The sequence below is a fragment of the Anser cygnoides genome, chromosome 1 (assembly GCF_040182565.1).
Source record: "Anser cygnoides isolate HZ-2024a breed goose chromosome 1, Taihu_goose_T2T_genome, whole genome shotgun sequence".
NCBI lineage: Eukaryota > Metazoa > Chordata > Aves > Anseriformes > Anatidae > Anser > Anser cygnoides.
In genome coordinates, this window is record NC_089873.1 from 188,654,011 (window position 1) to 188,671,686 (window position 17,676).

General features: G+C 37.4%; 1 protein-coding gene across 3 annotated transcripts in view; it reads right to left on the bottom strand.

Moving 5' to 3' along the window:
• Nucleotides 1–17,676, bottom strand: part of PDS5B (PDS5 cohesin associated factor B) — a 111,821-nt gene that overhangs the window by 64,221 nt on the left and 29,924 nt on the right. For all 3 annotated transcript variants that reach the window (XM_048048072.2, XM_048048074.2, XM_048048075.2), the window contains exons 4-8: nucleotides 15,944–16,030; nucleotides 15,751–15,848; nucleotides 14,484–14,610; nucleotides 7,265–7,345; nucleotides 4,997–5,137 (exon numbers count right to left, since the gene is read on the bottom strand). In XM_048048072.2, the coding sequence (XP_047904029.2) occupies nucleotides 4,997–5,137; nucleotides 7,265–7,345; nucleotides 14,484–14,610; nucleotides 15,751–15,848; nucleotides 15,944–16,030 (534 nt within the window). The remainder of the gene's footprint in view (nucleotides 1–4,996; nucleotides 5,138–7,264; nucleotides 7,346–14,483; nucleotides 14,611–15,750; nucleotides 15,849–15,943; nucleotides 16,031–17,676) is intronic.

Sequence of the window (17,676 nt, forward strand, 5' to 3'; positions counted from 1 at the left end):
CTGCTCCTGCGGGGGCTCTCCATGGGCCGCAGCCTCCTCCAGGCCACATCCACCTGCTCCACCGGGGGCTCCTCCACGGGCTGCAGCGTGGAGATCTGCTCCGTGTGGGACCCGTGGGCTGCAGGGGGACAGCCTGCTTCACCAGGGGCCTCTCCATGGGCCGCAGGGGAACTGCTGCTGCCTGCCTGGAGCACCTCCTGCCCTCCTGCCGCACTGACCTGGGGGCTGCAGGGCTGGTGCTCACTCCTCTTCCCCAGCTGCTGTTGCACAGCAGTTTTTTTTCCCTTACTTAAATCTGCTCCCAGAGGCCCAACCAACATGGCTCACTGGCTCAGCTCTTGCCAGCAGCGGGTCCCTGTGGAGCCGACTGAAACTGGCTCTAATCTGACATGGGGCAGCTGCTGGGTTCCTCACAGAGGCCACCCCTGCAGTCCCCTACTACCAAACCCTTGCCATGTGAACCCAATACAGATCCAAAATAGTAAATATGCACAACAGAGCTACTGAGGGACCTAAGCTCTGTCACAAGTTCTATACTAACAGTTTCATAACCCCACCGTATGTGGCCAAAAATTTGGTCACTGACAGGAAATCCCTTGAATTTTTCTACATTAAAAATAGATAGTCTAGAACTTTCATAAGATCCTTGTCCCATGAAGACAAGGATCTCTTGAAACTCATTCCGCTCCAATCGAAGACATTACTGGCTGATATTGCTTCACGCTGATAAGCACCAGCTCGCTAAGCACGTGGTCAAAGAGCTCCAGAAATTGATGTCATTAAGACAAGAGGAAGGTGGCTGGTGTGGCACTGAAGTGCCTTGGCAGAACTACAGTGAAAAAGCCTCCCAGCAGTGCCAAACGCAAGAAAATGGGGGGGGGGGGGGGGGGGGGTCATAAGTATGCACAGAACTAGAAAAAGGCAGGCAGCACAGAAATATTTCACCATCAGCACCAATCTCTTTTTATATTCAGTTCAGTATTTCAAGTCATTCCGAGAGGACGTCAGTGGTAGCATACATCTCAGTCTCGGCAACATTACTACAAGTTAATTTACGATGAGCGAGCATTTTACTTTGGGTGGAGGAAGTGTAGCTGTAAAGCCTCCCCTCAGTGTAAACTGACTCATCCCATTCACAGAACAAGATTTTTCAATAATCACGTCTCCAAAACCTGATCAACTGTCTCCTTGATGTACCTCAAGTAAAAAGGAAGGAAGGATGGATAAACTTGAACGTATTCTTCTTTAATTCCTCAATAAGAAGTAAAATACATATATTGTTAGAACATACACAAGGACTTTTTCGAGGGCAATCCCTCAAAGTTGTTAACAGTATTATCATACTTCCAGGAATTCCTGTCTTCTCTTTGGATAAGAATTTCCCACTTTGTTGTCAAATGACGTCCCAAAAATTTGATTTTTTTTTTTTTTAAATTATTAGTATTTTTTAAAGTTACCAGTAATCGAGTCTCTATAGACTTTGCCTTTGGTAGGGCCATGTCACATTTTTCCTTCTTTATATGGATGACTAATTATTCTTCCCAATCTATTTTAATGCCCTATGCCCTAATGAGCTGATCTCCATTGTTCGTCAGGCTTCACGTGACATGGCCAGCATATTTTAAAAAAAGAAAAAAAGTTTAGCATCTGTACAAAACCAGCCATTTATCATTCCTTACTAGTAAAAAGATTTTTTTAGACAAGTCAGAAGAATTTACAAAGAAGAGCTCTTTGATAAAAATGGCTTAAACTGAGAAGAAAAAAAATATTTTAAGAAATTGATTTATTTCTTTTCGAATGAGGTTCCATTGGCATGATAAAAAACTGGGTTCTATTCAAATTCATGCAGAACTTGCCAAGCTTGCACCTGAAAATATTTTCTAAAGCATCCCACTGATTCAAACACTTGGTGTCTAGCTCAGAGAAAGTCTACAATGAGTCTACTCCATCTGGCCAAAGTTTTTCTAACTGCTTTTAAAGCCAATTTTAAAGCAAATGCACATTTTCAAAAACAGAGCAATCACCCAATTTATCTTTGAAGACAACCTTCTCATATGTCCACTTCCATTTGTTCAATGCATGCAAGATTAGATCATGTGACACATTCTTGCTCCTCAAAATTTACAAGCCAGCCAATGAGATGGGCACAGCTTTCCTTCAACACCTTCCATTTTAAGAGTAATACAAATCTCTTTAGCAGCAGAGAAGGAATATGAGATCCTGGAACACAGTAACTGTCACACTGCCCCATAAACATTTGAGTATCACCCCTAGTATTTGAATTCTATTATCACACCTGTGTATTCAAGAGCAGTAGCAGACAATCTCAGAGAACAAAAATTCAACATTTCTACAAAACTATGCATGACCTAAACACACTCCACAACCTTCTGTTTAAATATCTAGTAGAGAGCACATAGCACATGCGCTTATATGGCAAAACTCTTAAGCTATGGGCACAGACAAATACACACCATGTACCAAATCTGGAAAAGCCAAAGCCATCTAAACAAACTTTGAATAACATACAGAGCTCACTGAAGTTTATGGTTGTTGTATCATTAAATTTAATTGACCTTCATTCAAAAAGCTAACTCCCCCCTCCCATATTTCATTAGGGACTGCCAAGCTTACCTTTCTCCTGTGCTGCCCATTTGACCCACGGCTTCATCAAGCTAATAGGGATACTGCTGTCCTTTTTTTTTTTTTTTCCATTCAAAGCAGCACAACATTAGCTGCCTTCCACTGTAAGGTGCTAAATTTTACTGAAATCACAGTCTCTTCTCCAACACTAATAGGCAATTTACCTGGACCTGAATTCGAAGTGCTTGACACTAGCTGCCACTGATTAGTATAAAGCCACAGCTGTTGTTGGAGTGGAAAATACTTAATCATCACTGGCAAGTCTGCGTAAAGAAAGAACTTGTGCTGATCTCACACAAACTGACTGTATTTCATTAATATTTCAGAATATTCATCTTCAGAATACCCTTTTAACCTCAAAATGCCCTTTTAACCACAGGAAGACCTCTCAACTCATTTAAAACAGGATTATCCTATTTTATACGAGAGTTTTTATGTTCTCGGATTTTTTTTAATCCCTTTTTTTAATATAAAAGATGCGTCAAATTGCATTTGACAACTGATAGGACAAAACAGGCACATATTATTTGTGGTTACAACTTAAGGCACCCAAAAAAGGCACTTGAAGCAACAAGACGATTCATACAGTAGCAGTACCTGTGCTGGGAAGAGCCACAAATGGCACTGGAGTTTAACAAGAGATAAAGCATTAAGTAAGAGCAGTAAGAATGTAGCTACTTAAATTTACATCTCTTGGAAACATTTTAACACTGGATATTACAAATGCTAAGTGTCAACCACATTACCCTTAGGGTTTTAGGCCTCAAGAAAAAACTAGACCAAGGTCTGAGGAGACGAAAAACAGCAAAATACACGTTTTTGATCTCAGAAGAATATACTAAACAAAGAGCAGAAATGCAGACATAAAAAAATGTCTTTTAAGTTAAGAGGTATTAAGAAACTAGGGAAAGGCTGAGAATCAAAATCACCCAGTTGAAGGAACAGAAGTTCCTAGAGCACTAAAAGAAAACAAGTTGACAAAGTTGTGTTCCTACTAATCTTACTGATTCCAATGGTAAAATGGGATACGAACAAGAAGCCAGTATTGAAATACTGGCATATGTGAGTCAACGAAGGAGCCAAGCGTGGCACATTAGGAGCACAAAGATGATTCAAGAAGCTGCAGTTTTAAATGGACCTAAAGATGGAAAGATTACTGCAATTATGGCTATGAAAAAAGGGTGCAGCACCAGTTAAAATTAAATCTCTTGAGTAACAGCTTCAAAAATAGTGTTTTTACTGGAGTGAGAATAATTGTTCTCCACCCCCAAGAACAGATATTAAGGGCTAAAAAAAGGTGTGCTTTATAAACAGACAGCAAGAAGTAAACTGGGCCCCACTTCTTTCATAAATGTGAATAGAAAGATACAGCCACTAAAAACAACTTGTACAACCATGTAGTGTATCTACCCAGGAAACATTAGTGAAAAGATAACAGGCATGAATAAACATGCCTGTAATGCCTGTAAAATGTAATAAACATTACAATGAGAACTGGCCACAGGTTCTACAAAACTAAAGCCTCTCCTCAATAATTAAAATATGTGCAAATTTAGAAGTCGCCCACTGCACACTAGCTTTTAAGTTCAGTAAGTAATCACTTTCAAACTTAGCAATAAAGTAATCAAGCTCCCCACTTCCACAGACACCTTGAAAAATGACTAAATGAATAAAGGTTGAGCAGAAAAAAAGAAGTATCAGCTGTTATACTGAGTCTCTGCAAGTGATGGAGATGCTATGAAACGGTAGAAAGTCAAAAAGGAAAAAAAAGCTATTAAAATAGGTACAGTGCAAAGACAAACTATTTTTCAGATGGAAAAAAAAATTTAAAAAATAGACATCATTGTAGCAATGAATCCAAGACATATATTTCTATGTTTCCACCTGTGACAGACTTCCTATTTAAAGAAAATAGTCACTGCATCAGTTTCCATTAGCAGTGGGCCCAGTTTATCCCTTCCAGACCTCACTATTGTGAACAGATGTAGTTTCTCTGTACAGCTAGCAGCACAAAGTACTTTCAACATATTAAAGCCCTTCATAACAAATACTACGGTAAACCAAGAGAACAAACCAGATCAGATTCAAGCCATTAAAAAAAAATCAACTTGTTGTTTGAAAAACAGAAGCCTAAAAACATATGCACACAGACACTGTAGGTTAATACAGTTGAAGTTAAATTACTCTTAAGCACTTTTATGAGTATTCTTTTAAACAACGCAGACTTGTTTTACATATAAATATTAGTTTCATATGCCAAATAATTTGTGATGAACTCGTCAGTACAAAATCGTATCAATAGTGAAAAGCATACATGTGTTTCAAATAGACAGAAAGTATAAGAAATGCTTACCTTAAGTTTGAATTCAAGCTGGGGTAGAACAGAAAGCAAGAGGTGACTGTCGATATTGTATAGCTCCAGAATAAGGTCAAACACATGCTCTGACAGGTCACTAATTGACGTTTTCCCAAGCATAAGAACCTGATTGAAGAACTAGGAAATAAAACAGACTCTACGTTAATAACACAAGTATACATACACTTTTCTAAATGCTAAGCCTGTCTACTGCTAAATCTATCTTGTAATCTTACAGTAATAAAAAAAGGGGGGGGGGGGGCAGAACACGGCTGCGTAGTTGAACTCTTAAATATACAAATCTGTTTTGTACTCAAAATTACACATAAAGGAAAAACATATGAAAAGTAAAGAAGAGTAATGCTTAGTTTACTGCAGCAAGGCTGCAAATAATGTAAGCAACACAGCTTTACAGGGGTCCCACTGCATCAAATCTTTTTATAATGTGACTATATTTACAGTTATTGCACTACTAAGAATAATCACTTACTCTAAAACCATTCCAACCTTTAGACAGAACAAAGCTGAAACAACTGGCCAGCTGATAGGTTAAGAAGTTGTAAACAAATATGTAGTAATTAGTAACTGACTATTCCAGAATTTATATTTACAAGCAGCATAATGCAGCTGTAAAGCAATTATTTCTTAATAAACTTGATGGGTTTGAGAGAAACTTCATAAATATCAGATATTGATTCTATATGACATTCAGCTATATCCTCTCCAAATAGATGGGTAAATAACTAAATAAGGAGTCTGCTACCTCCCACTTTGCGGGGAGGGGGGTGGTAAGGCATAATTTTGCAAATTTGTATTCTCTTTGGGTGAAAACATCACAAGTGTGGCTAAACAGATTATATTATTTCCACCTGCCAGCAAGTTGACAGAATCCATTTAAATGGCACTTCAGTTTCCTTTTACAAACTTAAGCATAGGGGTAGTGATGCTAATCAGTCCTGACAAGATTAATCATTATCAGTAAAGAAACTAAAAACATGAAAACAATCCCTATCTAGGTTATAAAGTGAATCCCAACAAATGATGCAATAAAAAAAAAAATCAACAGGTTCCAGTAATGTTGACTAAGTAAAAACTGATAGGTGTATTTCATTAGAAGTTAAGACTCTCTAACCATCTTGTACGAAAGTCTTTCTTTCCTGGAAGCGGAGTTGCCTGGAACGTATATATTCCTGGTTAGACAATTAACTCCTCCTGTGTCTTTAATATATTTTAAGAAAGAAAATAATGCTCAAAGAAACCAGACAGCATACTTCCCACTTGTGGGAAACCAAGAACAGAAGAATGTATGTGCACATTTTCCATAAGAGGAAGATTCTTATTGTACAGACTTCCTTAAGACCACAAAATGTCACCCAGTTTGTAATCTAACCTTGCAGCTAAGCAACATTAAAAACACATTCCCATGCAATCCCTCCCCAAACAGCAGGTTTGACTAACAGGTTTGGAGTGAGAGTTTTCACTAAAATTTTTCTTGAATCTTAAAAGGTAACTACTTCCCAAATACCACAGGTGTTACGAGTCAGAAGGCAACAAAAAGCATTAAAGATTTTCCACTGTTTTCGAGCTCTTGAGGTTTTGGATACATGCCAGGAGACGTGCTAAATCCTTAACTACTTTTAAAAAAGCATAATTCCTTCTCCTGTTGTGCAGCATAATTCAGAGCATACTTATGCCTGACCTTTTCTGCCTCTCAACCCTCTTCTTCTGCACAGACTGATGTCTTTTACTACGCTTAACTTGGCTACTGTCCTCAATCCACTCAATTTTCCTTCTTGCTATCTATTTTTAGAGTCTATCTCCTCCTCTTCCTGTGACAATGGCATTGAAGTTCTGCTCTGTCTTCACTTTTTTTTTGGTAAGGAGATGAGTGAGACTATTTAGAAGTAAAGAAAAGAACTTTGCCACAAGAATAATGTGTTTATACGTATTTATCAGAAAAATACATAAATACACTTGGTCTTCTGGTCACATTCAGGATTAGAGAGCGAGGTCCCCCAACACAGCAGAAAGTGAACTACCCCATTTTAGTGAACAAAATTGTTAAGGGCTTATTAGTTTCTATATGTTAAAGAAACAGACTCAAAGGGAAAGTGCTTAATTAATATAACAATTAACTCAAAGAACAATTGAGACTTTCTAAAGTTACCCAGCCCTAATTGACTATATGTAATTTATTCCTTTTATAATACAGCTTAGTGTTCAAAAATTCATTGATTTCCATATTTGCTTGCAGTCTTCACTTACATTAGTAATGTATGGTTCAATTGCTTGTGCTGTCCTCTTCAGTAAAGCCTTTGCCAAATCATAGGCTTGCTTGTTTAAATTCTGAAAAAATAAAACAAAAATTTTAAGCACATATATTATCCTTAAAAAAAAAATCATGAGAGTTCATATTTACCATACACTAGTAAACGCATTAAAGAAATAGCCTCTTCGTTTTATACTTTCAGTAATAAAGGTAATACAGTCAGATCAAAACCAAGTCGAAACAAAGCTTTGAAAACTTCAGTGGTGATGTTGAGAAAACTTTCCCCATAAACCAGTTTACTTTTCTGTTGCCCTTCTAAGCTTGACACACAACAATGTCAGTTCCTGCATGTTTCTGCTGTTCTTTATCAGCTTTGCCCAAAACCAGGAAAGCACTGTGAAGCAACTTTGAGGCATTTACAGTCAACACAGCCTCTGAACAGGACTGTGATATCAAGTACAATTCTGCCCTTGCATCAAGCAGCCACCCGTCAACCATCAGCACAGTATCTTCATAGTGTCTCCCAGAGATGCTTCGTCTTTTGGACTCAGAAGAAAAACCTTCAATCCATGCGCATGAAGAAAAACTACTTTCTTGATTTGTTAGGTTCTTGTTAAAACGTTACAAGCCACGCCTTCCTACCCCTCCATTTCTTTAATTGGGTTATTACCATCATCACGTCCTTCCCATTCCAACACAAAGGGGATGCTACCTACTTTCTCCAATTTTTATACTATGTTTTCCAAAAATTGTCAGAACAAAATGCAACCTAGCCCTTGACACCCACTCCAGACTTCACTGACACACAAAGTACTCGATACCAACAAATACATATAACCTTTTAATAGCTAAAAGTCTCCGTAAAAATACAATCCTTCCTGTTTTGGTCTTCACAATTTAAAATAATAATTAAAAAAAAAAACAGCATATTCAAAAGAAAACAGTTTTAAAGGGTAGTTTGGTTATGTACCTCATCTATAAGGAGGAATATATATCTTGTTTTAGCATAAAGAAAAGCAAACGCAAGATGCACTGCCACACCCAGATACATACACAGAACTTATCATATATATATCGCCTGTATATGCTTAGTCTGTGTTGCTCTCTCAATTTAAAAAAATTTTACAAAGATGGATTGTTTCACATCCATAATTCCAGAAACTGTATAGAAATACAGGCTTGTAGACAGCAGCGGGAACAGATTCACGTTTTGTGTTAATATAAAACAAAAGAAGTCTTTGACTTGCCTACTGACAGAATTAAGTGTCTGAAGTCAGGACTATGAAGTCCAAGTCTGAAGTACCTATTTCACTCAGAGCCACTACAGAACGTGAATAAAAAATGCAGTTCTGGAGTGATACTAAAATGCTTTCAGAAAATGCTAACATAGTAAGAAATTACCAAAGCCCAGCCTGCAGTGAATCCTACCGTCTTCTAAAAAGCCACATGTGAATATAAATGAGGAAAAAAATATTAGCTTTTGTAGAAACAAATCAACTACAGGAAAACTGAAACATAGCTATCACAGCACATTAGGAACAGAAGAGATATGAAATTAAAGTTCAGAAGCAGTTCGGCGATTACCCTCTGCTATGAAAACATATTTTGCTTGCTTAATATTTATCATTCTACAAAGCCGACTGCCATCGTCACAGTTGAGAAACAAGTCATAGTATTTTCAAGACCAGTTAAATTGTAACAAAAGGAAAGCCAAAATTTATTGTCAAAGTTACGGCAATTTAAGCTATTAACTACTTGGAGACGTGATACAAAAAATGTCCTAAAATGACTGATCGGCGTTCTTAGAACAAGTTCCTTCATTTTACCGAGACTGACTTTGAAATGAGACATCTCAGGCTTACGAACATCAGAAATGAATAGCTTCATTTCAATCTTTCCCCCAATTTAAGATCAATTTTGAGCATTTATTTTCCCCTGAAGAAAAATAAATCAGTGTCTCTTAACTTTCAACCTCATAATTTTTCCCTTCCATTACCTAAACAAGATGTAAAAGACCGCCAATGGTTGGCTCTTGCAAAATTGTAGAGCTGTTCCACATCACAGAACAGGGAAGGTTCTGCATGCTACGTTGTTCTTTATGGCTAATATTTTTTTACAAAAAGTTTCCACCTGTAGCATTTGTTTTCTGTTTTGTAAGAATTGTGACCACCCAGGAAATAAAGTGCATAAAAAGCCATAATAAGAACTGTATGCTGCTGGCAGTTACTGCTCCGATCCTTCTTGACTTCCACCATTCACCTCCACCAAAACCAAGGAACCAGCCTCCACCTGGGCCAGCGTGAGCTCTACATCCCAAGCGAGATGCAATTGCCATGTAAACCAAGCCCGAAGAGCATACCTCGCGCAGCAAAGCTCCAACATGCAGGCCTGCTTTGATTCACACGAATTACATTTTCGGCTTGTATCTTTCACACAGCAGATGATATTTGGAAAAAAAAAAAAGCTGTCGTAACTCATCTACACAACTACTACTAACTAAAATTTTAAAAATTAAACATGATTCTTGCACGTAGCCTTAGGAAAAGAAGTCTAAAAGAACAAAGATCTTCCATAATTAAACCACTAAATATCAGGCAAAAGATCTCCCAACACCATAACGTCTGCCGAGACAAATGCCTGAAGTAACAATTTCCAACCCTGAGTAAATTACTCAGGCTTCATCCTATATAAAAAAAAGCTGAGAAGAAAAAAAAGTCTAGATCCCAAAAGGCTAAAGAAGGTAACTATTTTCTTCCCATGGCTCATGAACTTGATTTAATTCTGCTGGCCCTTGAATGTCCAGAAGCCGTACTTTGTTTTCTTCAAAATGTCAAAGAATTCTTATAAGCACATGAGAAAGTTTTCTCTTCCTTTTTCCAGTTCCAGGATACAGACAAAAGCAGGAAAAAGCAGTATTGCCTTAGTTGACAGGAAACCATGAGCAATCCAGGCCAAAACCCAAAAGGTTCAAAAGAACTTTACAAACCATCAAACTTACCTTTTGGACTAATAGAATAGCCATCAAGACTCTTTAAACTTCTCACAAAGGAGAAATGTTATAAGGTAAGAGCTAACTTCACATATTCCTTCTTTTCTTTACCTAAAATCTTATACGGCTATCCTCTGCCCTATCTTTCTCCACATTCAGGAATAAAAAAATATATGTACTTCAAGATCTTTTAATGATTTAAGAAAGCCTTCACTGATGGGGACAATCAACTAGGATGCCTCTAACAGCACAGAAGCATCCCGTGGGGATAAGCTTTCAAGAGTCCCAAAATGGGTAGAAATGAAACCACCAATTGACTCAATTGGCTTTTTAAGCTTAGAAAGCCTTCAGCAATAACCTTCAAAAGACAAACCACCTTCACCAACCGTAAGATCTCTCTGCTGTGTGAACTCCTACCATGATTTTTGAGTACATATTGCTAACATCAATATCTTTCAGAAGCATAAAAAAATAAGTTTTGTCACCTTATTTTTCATAGCTATTCTTCTCCAGCGAAACTGGAGAAAACTTGTGCTGCAGACAGAAGCAGCAGCGGCAGCCTCCCTTGCAGCGCGGCACAGACCTGTTTGGGGATCGATGGGCAATGCTCTCCAGGATGCTTTGCCCCAGAGCCAAAACCCAGTGGTGTCGGTACAACTGGGTTGGTAGCAGTGGAAATACACGCTGCTGATTTTTTTTCCCCAGTTACTTTTTCCAGTTGCCCCATAATGTCCAATTTAACAGCTCAAAGCAATTATTAGTGAAATAAGTTGTACTCACACTTTAAAAGCAGAAAACTAATGCAGGTCCCTCATTTTTCCTCAAAAAGACTAGCTAGCACCAACCCAGTCCTTAATTTTCTAACTGTACAACTAAAATCAAAGTGTCAAAACCATATCTAGAGCCAATGTTCCTAAAAAAATACATTTTAAACATCATTTTCTCAGAATTAGAGAAGAACCTTCAATTTGATCCTTCTTATCAAGGGCACAGCAGTAGAACCGGCACCCAAGAGCACCTCACAAGCAGCTTGAACAGATTCTCTGGTTCTTCTGAGGGAGAGGGAGGGAAAACAGGTTTTTAGGGATGGCTGACAATACAGAGAAAGCTGAGCTGAAGTGTTGCCAAGATAGATAACACTTATTATTAAGCAATTTTCTAATAGAGCCAGTTAGGAATTTAATTGTCACTATCGCTTTCCTAGGACGATAAGCATGTAAATCATGTGGGATTCCCTGTAGTACTCCTGAGGCTGAAAAAGGAACACACTGGCAAACACTCAAGGAAATAAAGCACAATTTGCCTGCTAACGAACTGCACAAACACAAAAGTGTTTGCAGGCGCTACCATAAAGGTTTTATAAGCTAAAAAGACAATTCAAAGAGAAAGGAAAGCTATTAATTTTTCTTGAATTTTTATATTGACTACCTCTCCCTTCGCTCTGGTCTTTTCTGGGCTTAGTTCACTAAATTTCATTCCCTCTTAACTAAATTTTATTCCCTCTTTATATAATCCTATCACAGGAATTTCAGTGGAGTTCGTAGAAAGGAACAAAGAAGCCAAACCACAAAAGCAAGAAAATGATTAAACAGCAAAGGAATTCAGAGCTGGGCACATGGTCCAACAAATTAAGTTTGTTGTTTTATTTTATTATCCGGTCTCTGCTGTACTACTACTCAAGCAAGCCTAACGTACCTGTTTTCTGGTATTAGCATCGGCCACTTTCCTTCATATTTACATCAACGCAGCTATTATTGACCAAGAGTGATGCATTACTAACTCAAGGGAGCTAGAACATCTTAGACTAGATCAGTGATTACTATTATTATTATTATGGCAGGCAGACATTTGATAGCATACCAGATTCTTGCTGTGCTCCTTATGCCGGAGTTTTTGCAGTCATCCTGCTAGCACCATTGCTACTTAGATTTACCACACAGAACTATGGACCAGATCTGGCACTTCTCTTAGGAGAAACACTGACCTTGATTTTAAGAGGAACCAGCACTGAAGGAACCTTTAGTAAATTGCTCGTTTAATTACTGTAACTCTTAAAAAATATTCGTATAATTTTAGTATCAAAACCCAGCCACTGGTCCTTAGCATCCAGGGTGCAAAGCTAGAGGAGCTGTTTGAACCTTCTGTTCCCAATGCACACTTACAGACTGCTCCTTTGAAAAATTACATAAAAAATAAAAAATTAAAAAATACATAAAATTAAGCTCCTCGAGTCTTCAAACTACCATTACCCAATACAACCGTTTATACACCAGAAGTTGTACTAGCTGTATCATTATTTTCCAGAATACAATCATTCAGTTCACTCCACGGTCCCTCACGTGTACAACACTATTTCTGGCTGTATGCAAAATACATGCTTTGCCTGTGTCTTCTGCTGTGAATATCGTTGTCTCACATACGTCTCATCTGATTACTTGCAAATCTGAGTTAATAACAAATCTATGCTTTTTTCACTCCATCAAAAATATTCCTTTGGTTCCCAGGGAATCCAGCTAGATAAGGATTCACTACTTACCATTACATCAACACTTGCCATCATGTCATTTTTGGTCAGTCTGGTTTTGGATTTTCCTTTCGTATAGCCCGTACAGCCTAACAGCTAGATCAGCCAAATCCTAGTTCTTTCCTACAGTGGACCTTAAACTTAATCCCCTTGTGGTTTTATGCTTAGTGGAAACAAGTGGAAAAATTCTCACTCTGAATTCAATACATGCTCCCAATGCGACATTATCCACCTAACCATTGCCTGTAGCTGCTATGTAAGCTCCAAAATTTTACATTAACATTATATGAAGATACTGAGATGAAACAAAAATCTTAGAAGCTTCTTTCCATTAATGTGAAAAAGGGTAAAAAAATTAAAACAAAGTTAAAACTACTCAGGACATGGACCAAAGTTACAAAACTACTTCAGTTAAAAAGCAACCTATAAACTAGTATCCTATCCAAAGAGTCAAAGTTTTTTTCAATCAGGGACAGAAGAAAACAAAACCACAAATTCCTTATCCCGATAAAATGTCCCCAGTCAATAACTTTAAATCCATTATAAAGCAATTTTGTTTCCGTGCTACAGCCAAACTAACAGGATACAAATTACTCAATTTAAAATCAGTTTATTAAGCCTGAATCAAAAAAAACAATACATCTGAATCAAGTTCAACACAGGTCACACAACGAAACAAAGAACAAGTGCTTAACTGAGAATATACAAACTGATGTATACTGCATACTCTTATTTTTATTTCTTGTATTCCAAGGCTTTACTTTGTAAACCTGAGTTTTAGCTACACAATTTTCAATCTGGTCCCAGCTTAAAAGTAGTAGACCCCTAAATGACAGAGCTAAAACGTTTCAAATTAAAATAAAGAGATTAGCCTATACAAAACATTTTGCCTTTCACTGTTAGTAGAAAAATAAGTAACACGTTGATTATTTATTGAAACTGATGGCCTTACCACAGGCACAACACGTTGTGCTACTTGCTACATTTTTCAGAGAGCAAAAATCCTTCAGTTAACATCCACTCACATTACAGCTTCTAAAAAGCATTAAAAAAGTCTTCTTCCATAAAATATCCCCTTCTCCCCACTCCCCCCCCCACCCCCCCCCCCCCCCCCCAAAAAAAAGCTGTTTTGGACATGCACAACTGTCCAAAATCCAGCTAAGTACACATTTCCTAGATAATTCCCATAACCTGGGTTCTTCAGACACCGCTGTTTCTGAACAGTTTGTTCTAGGCCTACATCAAAACCATGCTGACACACTTCCAATGACATCAAGTCAACATTTATAACTTTTTCTCTTCTGCTTAGGGCAGCACAATATTTTGAACTGTTGATACAGCATTACACTAATTAAAAATTTTTCAAAAGACTTTTTTTTTTTTTAATTTTCAAAGACATTTTTCAAATGTACGTCTTTATATAAAACATCTGCCAGTATTGGCCATGTAACAAAAAACTGTAAATTCATATAACATTAAAGCTTTAAAATGACTTTGCTGATACTTTGATTTATGCCAAGTGAATCAAAGCAATAAAATGATACTGAATTTTACAGCCATTTAAACTGATTTGTTTGCTAAAGAAATCCAACTGAGAGGAACACATTTGCTACAGTTATTCTCTCAGTGGAATCTAAATATCTGAATGTATACATATATATAATAAATTTTAATCAAAACAAATTAAACTACTAAGTCTTACCTTATGTGCAGGCACCAGATTAACTAACACTGTATCCAAAAGTTCCTGTGACACGGTATCTCCCTCACAAATGATAGAGCTCATGAGATCAACCATGTGCATGTGTACTTTTTGGTTATGACCGTTGCTGAAATTAAAAACAAGAATCCTTAGTGTACCATTTGTATAAAACAGAAACTTCCAATCAGAATGTTCTTCAAGGTAATACCAAAGAAAAACAAGGAAGAACAATATTGATCAAATCACAAGTTTCCTTACAAAGTCAAACTACTTAGGTTTCTGTCCTGCACACACCACTTCTCAAAATGTTCTCAAATCTCATGCCCTATCTGTTTACTACATTAAAAGAGAAAATGGACCGTATCTGGCCCTACAGTAAGAATAAAATGGAATATTAGAAAGTCTTTCCCTTTTACTCAACACCTTTGAGTTCACACATGGAGGAGCACTTTGTCCAGTGCTGGGCTTCCCAGTACAGAAGAAACATGGATGTAAAGGAGTCAGTCCAAAGTGCCACAAAAATGATTACAGGACTGGAGCAGCATTCTTACAAGGAGAGGATGAGAGCTGGCTTGCTTATTTTTTGTTTTAAAGCCTCAAGAAGAGAGGGTTTGGGAACAACTTAACGTATTTAAATATGTTGGGAGTACAGGACAAAACACAGACTCTTCTCAGCGGTGCCCAGTGACAGGACAAGGGGCAATGGGCATAAGTTGAAATGCAGGTAATAACATTTAAACATAAGATTTTTTTTTCCTGTCAGGGTGACTGAACAGATTGCCCCAAGAGGCCACAGGTTCTCCATCCTTGAAGACATTCAAACCCTAACTGGCAACCTTCTGGGCAACCTGCTCCAGCTGTCCATGCTTTGAGAAGGGAGAGGTGGACCAGATGGTCTCCAGCAGCACTTTCTGGTACCCACTGGCCCCATCCAAGATTTTTATAGCAAGAATCCTCCAATTCTCTTAGAACTGTACATTGTACCATTCACCTTCAATTTCAAGAACATGGTAAAATAAATGCATTAAAAGACAATCACAGTAAATTTAATTGGAAAAAACAGACAATTTGCAGTGTATCTTGTTAAATTAAAAAAGACAGAACTGACAGTCTGTTACATTTCTACTGCTGCTTTTAGTTAAACTGAATTAAGGGGGTATCAAAATTAAGCTTGTTAATGCTGAAAGTTACCCAATAGACAGAATACGTAAGTGAGAAACAACTCACCTAAACCATGCAATAAAATAATCGTGGTGACAGTACTTACTTTATTACTGAAAACAGTGTTCTGTACAGTTGTGTAAAAATCTCATTGCTGTCTTCTAATTCAAAGCATATGTTATACGACTTCACCCAAGCAATGTTCTAAGTTGAACAGGAAAAACATAGAAGCAGTGAATAAAAGATTTAGTTTAAAAATCACATTTAAGATTTATCACGAGATAAGTTATCAAGCTTACCTCGAGTAAATAAAAATATCGATTGAACTGGGGGCTTTTTGTATCTTCTAAACCCTTAAGTTGCCTTGTTATGAACATAAATATATCCTGAAAAGAAAAAGTGACATCTAATCAACTGCAATGAAACTTTTAAAGCTATAGTAATTACCTGTTTAAATCACTAATATTCAACAGTACAAAATATGCAGTAATGACAGACACTATTTCACTGTCCAAAAAAACCCAAAATCTATAAAATATCTCAGAGTATATCAAGGAGTAATCTTAAAATGCTTCACCTCTTTATAAAGCGTTGAGGAAGTGCCATTTTTCAGAGGAAACAAAATTTTATTTTCCAAAGAAAAATACTCAATTTGACAAACAAAACTGCAATTGCCTGACATGCTGCAGAAGTGAAAACGTTATTCACAAGGACAACGAATTTTACATTTTTACTGTATGCTACAACAGGTTTGGACTGGAGAGAAGAGGAAAAGCAGAAACCAACTGCAGCTTTCCGAGAGTATTATTAACAGGCTTATACTGCAGCATCTATGCATGTCTCAATCACCATGCTACTGACAGACCACATCTCTTGCAAAAGACAGGTAAAAACAACAAACCAGGTTTCCCCTGCTTTCCATATCAATTTTCAGCACCACAAGACTTCTTTAGAAAAAGTCTCACACAAAACAAATTTAAGCAGTTTAGAAGGAACAGCCAATCATGAACAGAACGGAAACACACAAGAAGGTGTCTTTCTAAAATGCTTTTTACATTTAAACAATGAATGCCTGGAAATACCTAACTACTAAATCAAATCAAAAAGATTGATAAGTATCATCATCATTCAGAGATAGTGTTCTCAACTTCAAGTGTATCCATAACAATTTATCTAATAATTTAGGTGAAAATAAATTCCCAAGTATATAAAGTCATCATAAATACACAAAAGCCTTACAATTAGCCCTGAGAAGTTTATTTAGAAGAAAGGAATTGTAATATAACTTCCACATTAGGATACACATATGTACATGGAAAGCTTATGAGCTTCTTCCCCTCCTGCCCCTGAAAGCTTTTCTATGATGTTTTCAAATGACCATTCAACCTTGCCCCATATTCCCCGAAGAACAATGAAACAGACAAAAAATGAGAACGTGGTTCCGTCTTTCTAAGGCTATGACAACAAAATACCAGCCTTAGTGAATAAGACAAGCATTTACTCTTCTAGGTAAAACCAAGACTTAGATTACACATGACACTATCGTATCTTGGTTAAAAAAAAAAAAGTCCAGCAAGCACATGGTTCAAAGATGCAGCTACATTAGTGTTTGAGTTCAAATAAGATTGGACCTTTGAAGTGTTAAGTAGGGATGATCAGAAGGCTGTGCATGTGGTTCACGCTTCAGATCAGTTAAAGAGCACATGAACTGGACTCTTTGGTTGAAATTAAACCAGAAGATGCAGTTCAAAGGACACACCTAATGGACTCCAACCACTAAAAAGAATTCAGAGACACCAGTCTGAAGAACGCCCCCTTTAAAAGTAGGGCTTCCCCCATTAGCAGGCCAGTAGCCCACCTGAAAGGAGTTCCTTTAGCTGAAGAACTGGTAGGCCACAAGGTGCTGTGAAGTTTCGCAGTCATCCAAACTCAATCTCAGCCAAGATTAAGATTCAAATAAAAAAGAAAACGAGCATCTGGGAGAATGAGCCATGCCAAACATAAGAACTACTTCATTTTAGAGCTTGTGCTC